Source organism: Geotrypetes seraphini, chromosome 15 (assembly GCF_902459505.1).
Source record: "Geotrypetes seraphini chromosome 15, aGeoSer1.1, whole genome shotgun sequence".
Taxonomy (NCBI): Eukaryota; Metazoa; Chordata; class Amphibia; order Gymnophiona; family Dermophiidae; genus Geotrypetes; species Geotrypetes seraphini.
This window is the reverse complement of record NC_047098.1, coordinates 18900188-18912773: the sequence shown is the minus strand read 5'-3', so window position 1 is coordinate 18912773 and position 12586 is coordinate 18900188. Positions and strand designations below refer to the sequence as shown.

At 40.6% G+C, this 12586-nt stretch overlaps 1 protein-coding gene across 3 annotated transcripts in view; it reads left to right on the top strand.

The window, feature by feature from the left end:
- The window catches only part of SKI (SKI proto-oncogene), a 212804-nt gene extending 200528 nt beyond the window's left edge, over nt 1-12276 (top strand). The window contains exons 7-8 of one of the 3 annotated variants that reach the window (XM_033921227.1): nt 2639-2845; nt 7417-12276. In XM_033921227.1, the coding sequence (XP_033777118.1) occupies nt 2639-2845; nt 7417-7605 (396 nt within the window). In that variant the 3' untranslated portion in view covers nt 7606-12276. Of the gene's footprint in view, nt 1-2638; nt 2870-7416 lie in introns of all 3 variants that reach the window. The other 2 variants (XM_033921226.1, XM_033921228.1) reach the window with 2 other exon arrangements.
- The last annotated feature ends 310 nt before the right edge of the window (nt 12277-12586 follow it).

Sequence of the window (12586 nt, the reverse complement as noted above, 5' to 3'; positions counted from 1 at the left end):
AACGGCCCACCGCGTGGTTTATCCCCTCGATCGTCCATTTTCTGATCGGGCCATGCAAATTAGCTAAAACCCCATGCAAAGCAGCCAAGTGTTTGAATCGCTAACATCGCTTGGCTATTCAAAAAAAAAAAAAAAAAAAAGGGGGGGGGGGAAGGGGAGGGTTTAACGATTGGAAAAACAGAAAGGTCTAGTGTGTTACCGACAGGTCTGCCTGTTGTTTTTTTTTTCTCAATGGCACATATATTTGTGTAGATATGATGTTCTATTTCAGTGGTCTCAAACTCATGGCCTGGGATCCACATGCAGCCCATCAGGTACTATTTTGAGGCCCTCGGTATGTTTATCATAATCACAAAAGTAAAATAAAACAGTTTCTTGATCATATGTCTCTTTAGCTATAAATGACAATATTATTATGAAGACTTAGCCAAAAGGAAAGATTTATAAACTATACACTTCTCCCTCGTCATTCACGGGGGATACGGGCAGAGCCGGACCGCGAATGGCAAAAAATCGCGATTATGCGGCTCTGACCCACCCCCACCTCCCTGCCGCCTTCCCGGCCTTACCTGGTGGTCTAGAGGGCTTTCGGGGCAGTTGCGATCTTCCTACGCTCCTGCCCCGTGCAGATCGCCATGAGGAAATGGCTGTAGGGCTCGAGAGACTACGGGAACTCCCAGCAGCCATTTCCTCATGGCGATCTGCATGGGGCAGGAACGTAGAAAGATCGCTCCTGCCCCGAAAGCCCTCTAGACCACCAGGTAATGCCGGGAAGGCGGCTGGGTAGGAAAAAATATGGGGTTTTTAAAAGTTTAGACTTTTTTTTTTTTAATTTTCCCCCTCCCCAGAAAAAATCGCGATTATCTGAAACCGCAAATGGAGAAACCGCGAATGGGGAGGGGGAAGTGTAAAGCGTTTCACCTCATGCAAAATTGTCATTTCTTTAATAAGACATTAACTGTTATTTTCTGAGGCCCTCCAAGTACCTACAAATCCAAAATGTGGCCCTGCAAAGGGTTTGCGTTGGAGACCACTGTTCTATTTGTATGTTGCTTTTGCCCTTTTGTTTTTTTCTGGAGGGGTTTTCCTGTGTCCCTTCACATATCTCCCCCTGGCAATTTGTTTTCCTTGCTTTAGTGAGCTTTCGTGTAGTATTTCCCATTCTTTATTCTGGGAATTTCGTTGATAGTGCAGGAAAATTTGCTAAGGATCTCTAGGCTCTCGAGCTCACTCTAGTTATGTGGCTTAGGCCCAAACTAAAGAAACATTTGGTTCAAAGAGACACATAGCCCCTGATATATATATATATATATATATATATATATATATAAGAAAAAGAGCTCTTAAGATAGGTTCCTGAATTTCTACCTCATTTTCAGCCACATAGGAGCCTAACCCTCTCTTTTACAAAGGCACGTTAGCCATATTATCGCGCGCTAAACGTTAACGCGTCCATAGATTTATAATGGGTGCATTAGCGTTTAGTGCAATCTAAAACACGTAGCACATCTTAGTAAAAGGAGCCCTAAGTTTTCCGCTGAAAATTCACCTAAATTTGTGAGCTTAAAAGTTATGAACAGCATTCTAGAAAGGACGCCCAAGTCAGTATATTGCAAAAAGACATCCATCGCGTAACGTACATGTGAGATGGACATCTGTGTGGTAGAAATATCCACCATGAGCATCTGTTTTGCAAACTGGAAGGTCCAAGGTCCAAATTATGAATGAGAAAAATAAGGGACACGGACGTCTGTGTGGCAGCAGAGGATCGTCCCATCTTTTAAAAAAAGCCACATATATATCCGTGCAAAGCTGGAGGGGTAGCCTAAAGGTTAGAACAGTAGATTGAGAATCAGGAAACCCAGGTTCAAATCCCACTTCAGCTATTTGCAACGTGTTTGGGTTGTTTTTTTTTGTCAGCTCTCCAGGAACAGAAAAATGACTACTGCATTTAAGATATACCACTTCAATAGGCTTCAGGCTTGCAGGTGTGTATTCAGGTACAGTAGGTAATTTTCTGTCCCTAGAGAGCTAACAAACCTGAAGAAAGATTTGAACCTGGGTCCCTTAATGCTCAGTTAACTGCACTAACCATTAGACGACGACTCAGATGTATATCCTGCTACATACCCAAAGCTACTAAGTGGCAGATTTAAAACAAACCAGAGAACATATTTCTCCACACAACGTATAATTAAACCGGAATTCGTTGCCAGAGAATGTGGTGAAATCAGCATAGCAGGGTTTAAAAAAAAAAAAAAAAAAAAAAAAAGTTTGGATAATTTCCTAAAAGAATAGTCCATAGGCCATTATTGAGAGGGCTTGGGGAAATCCACTGCTTATTCCTAGGATAAGTAACAAAATCTGTTTTACTACTTGGGAACTAGCTAGGCACTTGGGACCTGGGTTGGCCACTGTTTGAAAACAGGATACTGGGCTTGATGGACCTTCGTTCTGTCCCAGTATGGCAATTCTTATGTTCTTAAGCTTTTCTTAGAGCCTGGTATCCCTTGCCAGGAGAGAGGAAGGGGGGACAGCCCTAATGTTGCCAATTATGTGATTGATTGTATCATCCTGACTGTGGGGTGCATGAAGGCAAGGACACCTGTGATAACTCTCACTCATCTCTTTACCCCAGGAGCTAGAGTTCTTACGTGTGGCCAAGAAGGAGAAACTGAGAGAGGCGACCGAGGCCAAGCGCAACCTTCGGAAGGAGATCGAACGCCTCCGCGCTGAGAACGAGAAGAAGATGAAAGATGCCAACGAGTCGCGGATTCGGTTAAAGCGGGAGCTGGAACAGGCCAGACAGATCCGAGTTTGCGATAAGGGATGTGAAGCTGGCAGGGTACGGGCCAAGTATACAGCTCAGGTCAGCCTCCTTTCCTGTTGCCACTCAAGGGTGCTGTCCTGTGTCAAGCTTTCTCCTGATTTGAATATCTGTAATCAATAAATCCTGGTGCCAAGACTGCAACAAATGAAATTGATTGACTATATGTATTTAAGGATGGTGATTGCACTGGGCCTTTAATGATTAGGCTAGACTTGTAGATCTTGTTTTTGAAGGTGCAAGATGCATAATTATGGCAGAGACTCCCAAGAACTTCGGTAAAGAATGAAGTAGTATGGTTCCTCTCTTAGTCTCTATAGATTTCTACAAAACAGCTGTAGGTGAAGCACCTGTTTTGTCGTTCTGTAAAAACAAAAAAACCTAGAATGTGGCAATTAGGCCTGGAGAATCTTCTATATCTTTTCCATTGCGAAAGGATTGTCTTAAGTTCGTTTCCTGATTCTGGCTACATCCCTTCATAATTCTTTTAAAAATTTTAACTGAAATTCTTGTGACAAGGTTTGCTTCAGAAGCCAACAGTTCAGGAACAGCTCTAAAATAACATCATTTCTTTTAGATCCGGTTAGTAAGAGGAAGGGGGGGGGGAGGGGAGTAGCTCGATTTGCAGAGATCTGAGATGAGGCACCCCAGGAGAGGACAGGCAGGAAGTGATGCAGACTTCCTCCCAAGCTTCATGGGATGTCGGTCTGATAAGAGGCCAGCCAGACTAAACATAGCCACAGCGAGACTGGGCTATGGGTGTTGCCTTCTGTTGGTTTCCACATGAGCAAATACTAGGCGGCAGGCAGTGCTAATCTGATACGAAGTTAAGACTTTACAAGTCTCTTTTTTTTTTTTTTTTTCTTTTGCTGTGGCACAGGACAAACTGTAGCATTGGCATTTTAGCAGACCAGTTGTAATTTTTTTCCCTAAACACTCCGTGTATTACATTCCTGCAGTCTTCAGATGAAACACGTGGTCATATCAGTCTTCATTTTCTGTCTGTCTCATTGCCTTCGTTGTTTTGCCATTCTGACTAGTTAACCTTGGGGGTTAGCGCCCAAGGAAAGGATCTGGGTGTCATTGTAGACTACCTTCCGCCCAATGTGTGGCGGCGGCCAAAAAAGCAAACAGGATGCTAGGAATTATTAAAAAAGGAATGGTTAATAAGACTAAGAATGTTATAATGCCTCTGTATCGCTCCATGGTCGACCTCATCTGGAGTATTGCATTCAATTCTGGTCTCCTTATCTCAAGAAAGATATAGTGGCACTAGAAAAGGTTCAAAGAAGAGCGACCAAGATGATAAAGGGGATGGAACTCCTCTCGTTATGAGGAAAGACTAAAAAGGTTAGGGCTCTTCAGCTTGGAAAAGAGACGGCTGAGGGGAGATAGGATTGACGTCTACAAAATCCTGAGTGGAGCTGAACGGGTACAAGTGGATTGATTTTTCACTTTGTCAAAAATAACAAAGACTAGGGGACACTTGCTGAAGTTACAAGGAAATACTTTTAAAACCAAAAAAGAGGACATATTTTTTCACACAGAGAATGGTTAAGCTCTGGAACGTGTTGCCAGAGGTTGTAGTAAGAGCAGATTGCGTAGTTGGTTTTAAGAAAGGTTTGGACAATTTCCTGGAGGAAAAGTCCAAAATCTGTTATTGAGAAAGACATGGGGAAGCCACTGCTTGCTGTGGATTGGTAGCATGGAATGTTCCTACTCTTTGGGTTTTGGCCAGGTACTAGAGACTTTGATTGGCCACTATGAGAAACGGCTACTGGCCTTGATCGACCATAGTTCTAACCCAGTAAGGCTATTCTTATGTTCTTATGACGAATATTCCCCATGAGAGTGACTTTATTTTGGGTTTCTCCCAGCTCGCTTTTCACTTACTCACCCTCTTGTCCACTGTACATAGGTCAGTGTGCTTGTTCAAGACCCTTCTCTGTTCCCTGTTTGACCTCTTCTGCACCCCTTGGGGGAAGGGGAGAACCAGTGGTCAAGAACCCTGCTCTAAGCTGTGCAGGAGTCCTTGCCTGCATTCCTGTTAGTGCAAAGTGGCGATTCAATATCATATTTTCAGTTGTGAGAGACAGGCATATCCCATGAGAGTCTTGCAGAATCTGCCTGTCCCTTGGGTCTGACAATGTGATTTTGAATCCCTCCCTCAAGCAGGAATACAGGGGAGGGCTCCCACACAACTTAGATTACCAACTGAGAAGGCATTTATTTATTTAAAACTAGGCATTTATTTTTTTATTTTTATTTTTAATAATTCTTTATTGATTTTTAAACAAGAACAGTGTTATATAAATAAAAGAATAGTATATTATTGCATTCAGTCATAACACTAATATCTATATAGATAACAGAACTATCCTTCAATAATTACATTATTTTGCATATAGTAATAACATAAGAACCAAGTAAATAATATAAAATGAAACCAAGTTACCTAAAATATCATTATCAATATTTCCTCCCAACCCCCCACCCTCCCTGGAAGTGTAAAGATAAATAAATCAAGAAAAAAGTAAGACAAAATACAGTATTATATTTGTACAAATGTAGTCAATGGGCACCAAATTTTGTTGAATATTCCACTAAGTTCCCTACACTCCACATTAATTCTTTCATATTTGTATATAGTACACACATTCACCCACCAGAAAGTATAATTTATTCTATCATGATTCTTCCAATTACTTGTAATCAATTGAATGGCTATACCTGTAAGAATTAAAAATAGACGACTTTTATACTTATCTAAAGTGGGTTTAACATGTAAAATTGTTCCACAAATTATAGCCTCATATGTTAATGGAATATTTGAATCTAAAACTAGATTAATTTGTCCCCATGTGGATTTCCAAAATATTAATGTAAATGGACAGAAATACAACAGATGATCCAGACGATAAAACATGCATAAGATAAAAACAAACCATATCATAAAATCTACATAATAAAATAATTTCTTCTCTTCAATTGTCAACTAATAAATTACAAGAATACAATAGCAAACATAGATAAGCAGATTCTTATCTTCAAAAGCCAACTACTAAATCACAAAAATGCAGTAACAAACAGCTGAGTTTTTCAACTGCTTCTTAAATTGAAACCGGTTTATACACAGTCGCAATTGGCCCACCAGGGCATTCCACATTTTGACACCAGCAATACAGAAGGTCATCGCTCTAGTTTCTGCATAATTTCCCTGCGCTATTGGAATTAATAGCTTTTGATTGAGTAGACGTTTAGGGAGGAGACCGTCAAGGATTAATGTTTTGGCTTCAGCAAAAATTTCAGAGGACATTATAGCTTTGTACAAACTACCGAGGGCTGATTGGAAGTCTTTAGACTTTTCAGATCAGGGATACCATCCTATGTCATCCTTAATGTTTGTCTTAGGTATTGAACCAATAATGTGGCAGGAATTTCTGTTCTGATGTTACTGTATATGTTTTATGTCAGCTAATAGGTCTTGGTTTTCTAATTGGTATCTTTTTTTTTTTTTTTAATAAATCTTTATTAATTTTCAAATGTTTAACAGTGCTATACAATGAATTTAAACAAAAGCACTACACAGAACGCACTTTAAATCCACAAATAATTCAAAAAACAATCATTTTCTCCCCCTCCTCCCCATAATTAATAGAAGAAGAAGTACATATTTAATTTCAATAATATAGATAATTAAGTATAGCAAGCAATAATACATTCCTCTCCCCCACCCACCCACCCACCCTGGATGTGTAAGGAAGTCAAATAAAAGGAAAGGTACATGACAGTTATCGTGACTCAATTGAAATAGATCTTATGCAAATAGATCTCATGCATATTCATTGGGAAAATCCCGGAAAACCCGACTGGATTGCGGCCCTCGAGGAGGGACTTTGACACCCCTGCTCTAGAGTGATCCCACAAATTACAGCTTATAATAACAAAACAAATCTTACCCTCACACCGTGGCTTAGTAAGGGGGGTGGTCTGTCCCGGGTGCCGCCTTGGCCAGCACCCGTCCTCCTCTGCACCCCACGCTCCTTCCTGAAATGCAACGCCCCCCCCCCCCCCACGCCATGCACATGTGCCCCTTCCCTCCCCTCATAGCTCTTTAATTTTGCCGGTGTGAGCAGCATCACAAACTTGCTGCCTGCATCGGTGTCGGCTCTCTCTGATGTCACTTCTGGGTCCCGCCTCTAGGAAGTGAATCCAAAGTCGAGAGTTTGTCTTAAGTACAGGCTATCTCCTTCTGTTTTTAAATATCTATATGTCTCTCGGAGGGTTAGGGAGGTGGGGGGTAGTTCTTCTGGGATCCCTGTGGGATTTCAGTGATGTTGGTTTCCATTTGCTCTTGTTCATAGTTTTTGGTTCTAGGGGAGGAATGTTGGGCTGGGGGGGAAGAAGTTGGGGGGGAGGGGAGGGTCATATTGTAAAATTGATTGATGACTATGGAAGTTTCCTTTATCTCAGTTGTTATACATGGATGTTTACTTCATGGTATGCTCTGTCGTTTACTGCTGCGTTGGTTGTCATCAGTAAAATTGTTTAAACCTAAATATCTATATGTCTTTCTTTTGCTCTTTCAGATTGAGGACCTCCAAGCCAAGCTTCAACAGGCAGAGACAGACAGGGAACAGCTCTGTGCTGACCTCCTTCACGAGCGAGAGGCTTGTAAACACTTAGAAAAGGTCATCAAAGAACTCCAGGACCAACTGTGGCCTAAATCGAGCAACCAGTCCAGCAGTGAACATACCACAAAAAACTGTGAAAATTAAGCAAAACTTGTTTTTACAGCGTCTCTGCCTGAACAGAGTTCCCATGTCTGCACAATAAGGAAGAATGCGTGAATGTGCCTGGGTGATCGTAGCGGAGCATGTGTTAGAAAGAAACATGGACTGCAATGGTTGGAGAGAACATGTTACTCTTTACAAATGAAGCACTGACAGTATGCCTCTTTTTCAGTCCACGTAGCACAAGCGTCTGACTGTGCCTGTCACACACACCAAGCGTTTGTGAAACAAAAAACGTTTTGGATCCACCACAAAAAAAAGAACCCCTTTTGGTTTTCTTCTTGAGTCGCCTCAGACAAGTGGCAGAATCAAGGTTGGAGGACAGCAGGCATGGAGATCAGGGTTCGACTCCTGTGCCCTGTTGGGACACTTTTGAATATGTTTTATAATAAGCTATTTAAAATTTTAAAAAAAGACATTATAAATACTTGGTATTAATAACAATAAAATAAGTTGCTGGGTTATTTTATATATAAAACAAACCTGAAATCCTTGATGTCCCAGTTTTAGTGACTTGTTACAGGCTTGAACTCTTGTGCAAACCCATTTGGAAATGCCCCATATATATATATATATATATATATATACACACCCACCTTTTTTTTTGGGGGGGGGGACATGTTCTGTCCCATGTAACGCACTAGGAAGCCAATGCTGCAGTTAATTTTGGATATATGAGAATCTTTGAAGATATTTTTTTTTTTTGGGGGGGGGGAGTTGGTTACTGTATTTAGTTTTATTTTCCATTTTTTTGCTAAATTATAAGAGAATAGTTGCTGGGCCAGCAACATGACTACAAGTATGAAAAAAGGAATACCTTTTCAGCTTTATCAATGGTGGTGTTCCAAAATTGTCTATAACCTACAGATGACTATCCTATGGGTCAGCCAATGTGTTCGAAGTGCATGTCACCTGCGAGTACTTCAGATAAAAAAAAAAAAACGATAAGAGAAGCAGTGAACAAAATAACGAATGCAAATGTGAGAGAGAAGGAAAGTCAGGTTGGTTGAAAGATGTGAACAGAAGGGACATCCATCTTGAAATCATTTTCACATCCAGGGCTGTGGAGTAGGTGCACAAAACCTTCCGACTTCTTTATTTATGGCATCTCCACTTCAACTCCGACTCCTTTATATATCTATATAGGAGTTCGTGGGGGTAGGGATGGGGGGACAAACTTTGTCCCGTGTTATTCACTACGTGCCACTTTCACTAATATAAATATAAAATATATTACATTTTGTAATCAAAGGACTTGATACCAAAATATATTCTAAAAGTAAAGCATATCCTGAAATAAATGGGTTATTCAAATTATTATCTGTGAAATAAGAAATTTAAGCATTATAATATTTGCATGACATACAATTTAACTTCTGTTAGGAGTCAGAGTTGGAGTCGGCCCATTTTCTCCGACTCCACAGTCCAAAAATTGCTTCCTGCTCCGACTCTGACTCCACAGCCCTGTTGAAATCTTTACTGTGGTCCTCTGGACAGGTTTTTTTGTTGCTTTGTTCAGTGTTTATTCTCAAAATGCAGTATTTTCCTTCCCATCCATTTCTGCCTGTCTCAACTTTGTGTGCTCCTAGATCTGACATCTACAACTCTGGGGATGGCGGTGGGGCGGGGGGGGGGGGGGGAGGGATAATTTTAAGAGCTAAAATTACTTTAATTTTGGGATAGAAGCCACAGCACTGAAAAAACCCACAAAGTAACATTATGATTCTTGTGTCATTTAGTTCGTTAACTGCTATTGTTTTAGACTTTGCACTTTGTGAAAAGCTGTTTTTCCACAGTTTTACTCTCCTCACCAGCCCCACTCTTATCCTGCAACCCAGTTTTTCAACTTAAACAAGTTCTTAAAAAAAAAAAAAAAAAAGAAAGAAAGAAAAAACAAACAATGTTGGCGAATATCTGAGTTCTAATAAATGTGGTTACCAAGTCAATCTGGTGCTTATTCAACAAGGGAAACTTTATAGACATACAAATGGACAATTTTTTTTTGTGTGTAATCAGACTTTGCTAAACCGCTTGAAAGCTGACCAGTTTTCTTGTTTTGGCATTATGTTCACAAAATTCACCTTCCCTTTCCACCAAACATAAGAACAGTACGTGTATGAAAATAATTGCCTTGTTCAGCATTGTAAGAGTTTGTTTATGTGACCCCTTTGAAGTTTCTGTTTGAGCCTAAACCGAGTGGCACAATATTTATTTACGGTAGAGTGTAAGAAAATGTTGTAAGAATTACTTGCTGAGTTCCAGTGTTTTAACCCTGACTATAACAGTGATCATTAATCAGGAAGGAGCAAAACAAAATGATGTGTTATTCAGTAAGCTACATAAGCATATCACAAACACACAATGATTGTGACCCTTAAAAATGGGGGAAGATGAAAGCCATTGAAGAGATTGAAAGGAAAAATCTTTTTGGGGTCAGAGTACAGCTTTTTGTAAGATTTTGGGAACCTCCAAATTACCATGTCCCTGTCTCGCTTGGAAAGTCAAAGGGAACATTGATTACAAATTAACACGTTTATTACCCCACCCAAAAATTTTTCTTAATTTTTTGCTTTTCTGTATTTTTTTTTTCTGCAGTTATTTAAAAAACAAATTCATATGCATGAAAGGTAAAATCTCTGCCATATAGATATATATATATATAGATATATATTCATTAATGGGCATTATTACTGTATTATTATAAACAGTTTTTTTTTATTATTTGTTACATGATATACATAAAGCTGGTTTCCACCTTCAGGAGATATGTTTTGCGTTCATTTCTTCAGTGGAAGCTAAACCGTGTATTTTTTTTCTCTCTGGAAGATTTTAGGTAACCTTTCCGTACTGTCTTGCTGTTCTGGTATTACCAGTTTAAAAGAATTACAACGAGAACAGCCCTGTACTTACAATGATGCCTTATAGAGTTTTTTTTCAGTTTTAGCCTGAAAAATTGCTTCAGAAAATGAAAATTGGCCACTACAGTTCTTGTTTTTGGCATGTCTGATGTCCTTTCACTGGTCTGCTGGAGACTAGTGACTTGGTTATCTTTCTTTAATATGCAGGGCATGACTTAAGTAAGCTCCCCTACATGTAAACCTAGCATTTCTCACAATCAAACTAGGGTGTTTGTTGCATGAGTTTTCCGATCTGTTAGTTGGAACGCCCCATAAGAAATGCAATTGGCTAAAACCAATGGGAGCCAAGGTCCTCAAAGTAATTTTTCTCTGTGACTCCAGTGTGGCCATCCATGGACGCTGATCTATGAATGTTTCCAAAACAAAACACTAAGGGGCTTATTTTCAAAGCACTTAGGGGGTCTTTTAATAAGGCATGCTAAATCAGCTAGCATTCCTTAGTAAAAGACCCCCCTTAGATGCACAGAGGACCATAGGTTCTCTGGTGCTCTGTGTATCTTAAGTGCTTTGAAAATGAGCCTCCATATAACACTTGGGATGCAAAACAGAATTAATTTCATGTACCACAAGAGCTTCATCTGTCTCTGGCATTTGGCAAGGTGGGACCTTGCGAGATGTTTACTGAAGGAGCCACTTTTTTTTTTTTTGCATTTTCCACGCTGTAGTAGCAAAACTGTGGTGGTAAGTGTAGGGCCTGTGCAGTAAGTGCTGGGGGCATGGTTCGTACTTGCCGAATATTTACCACACGGGACAGATAGTGCCCATGTCAATAGTGGAAACACTTACACTGTCTCCTAAAGTGTTTGATGCAAGCGCCTCACACTAACCCACCCCCAAATCATGCAATTCAATCCCTCTGATGCAAGACCTGCCCCCCCCCCCAACACCTTTGAGGATTAATCATTCTGATCAAGAACACCAACAATCAAAACTTGCCAGATGCCAAGCTCCCAACTGATCGACACCCTCACAAATGGATCAAGATAGTCCTTGGGGAATAATCCCCATAGTCAAGGTGCCCCCAAAGCAAGCTTGCTTGATCAAGATCAATGCAAACGTCTCCTAATCACGATCCCCCCACCCCACCCCTGCTCATGCCTCCCACTGATCAACCACAAGCAATAAGCCTCTTGAGGGGTATTGATCAAGATCATCTTAAGTAATAAGCCCCTTATTTGGCAGATTGACCCGTAGTGGTCATAGATACAATTTTGAATTTTGGTAGGAGTTAGAGATATGATTGCTCCCATCTTGTCCATTAAGCTACCAGGGATATCCCCAAGTAAGTTCTGGAGGAGTAGGAGGTGGGGAAGAATCGAGTTTCAATCTTTGTAGGGAGGACTTGCATCAGTGAGGATTATTGCAGGGAGATCTTGTTTGAGGGGTTGTCTTGATCTGGGAGCTATTACTTCGGGAGATTGGTATTTCTTTTTTGGGGACGGTGGGGCTGTGCTGACTTGCCAGGAGCGTAGCAGCATTTAACCATCTTTTCAGATGGCATGAAAGGCATTCCCACTGTGGGCAGCAAATGCTGTTACTTCTAGGTACACTCTATCCTCACCTTAACCTGCACTAAACAACATGGAATTTTTACTATGACAGCTGGTTTTTAACATGTGGTAGCTGTTAGCCCATGCGCATGCTAACCCCTCAAATCCTTATCTTTCATTACACTTCTTCTTTGCTAATAGTGATTTCTAAAAGAGTGTGTAAGACATGTTAGTCTAGATGGGAAAATTGACAGCCAGGGTGTCCACCCCAGAGTGTGCATGGTGCTTTAACCAGAGAATGCACTGAAATCTGGGTTTCTATAGCTATCCAAAATAATATAATATAAGCTATGTGGGTTTCACCCATTTTCCTTTTGAATGGGCTCGGTGGACGATGGCCATGAACAGATCTGTTTAGGGTTTTTTTTCAGGCTGTTAGGTAAGATGAAGATTCACGAGATGCACTTACACATTCTAGATCTGGGAACCGGGTTGAGTGGCCTTTTTTGATGAGTCTGAAAATCAGAGCTGCTTGAAGCTGAAGACCCTTATGCAAAA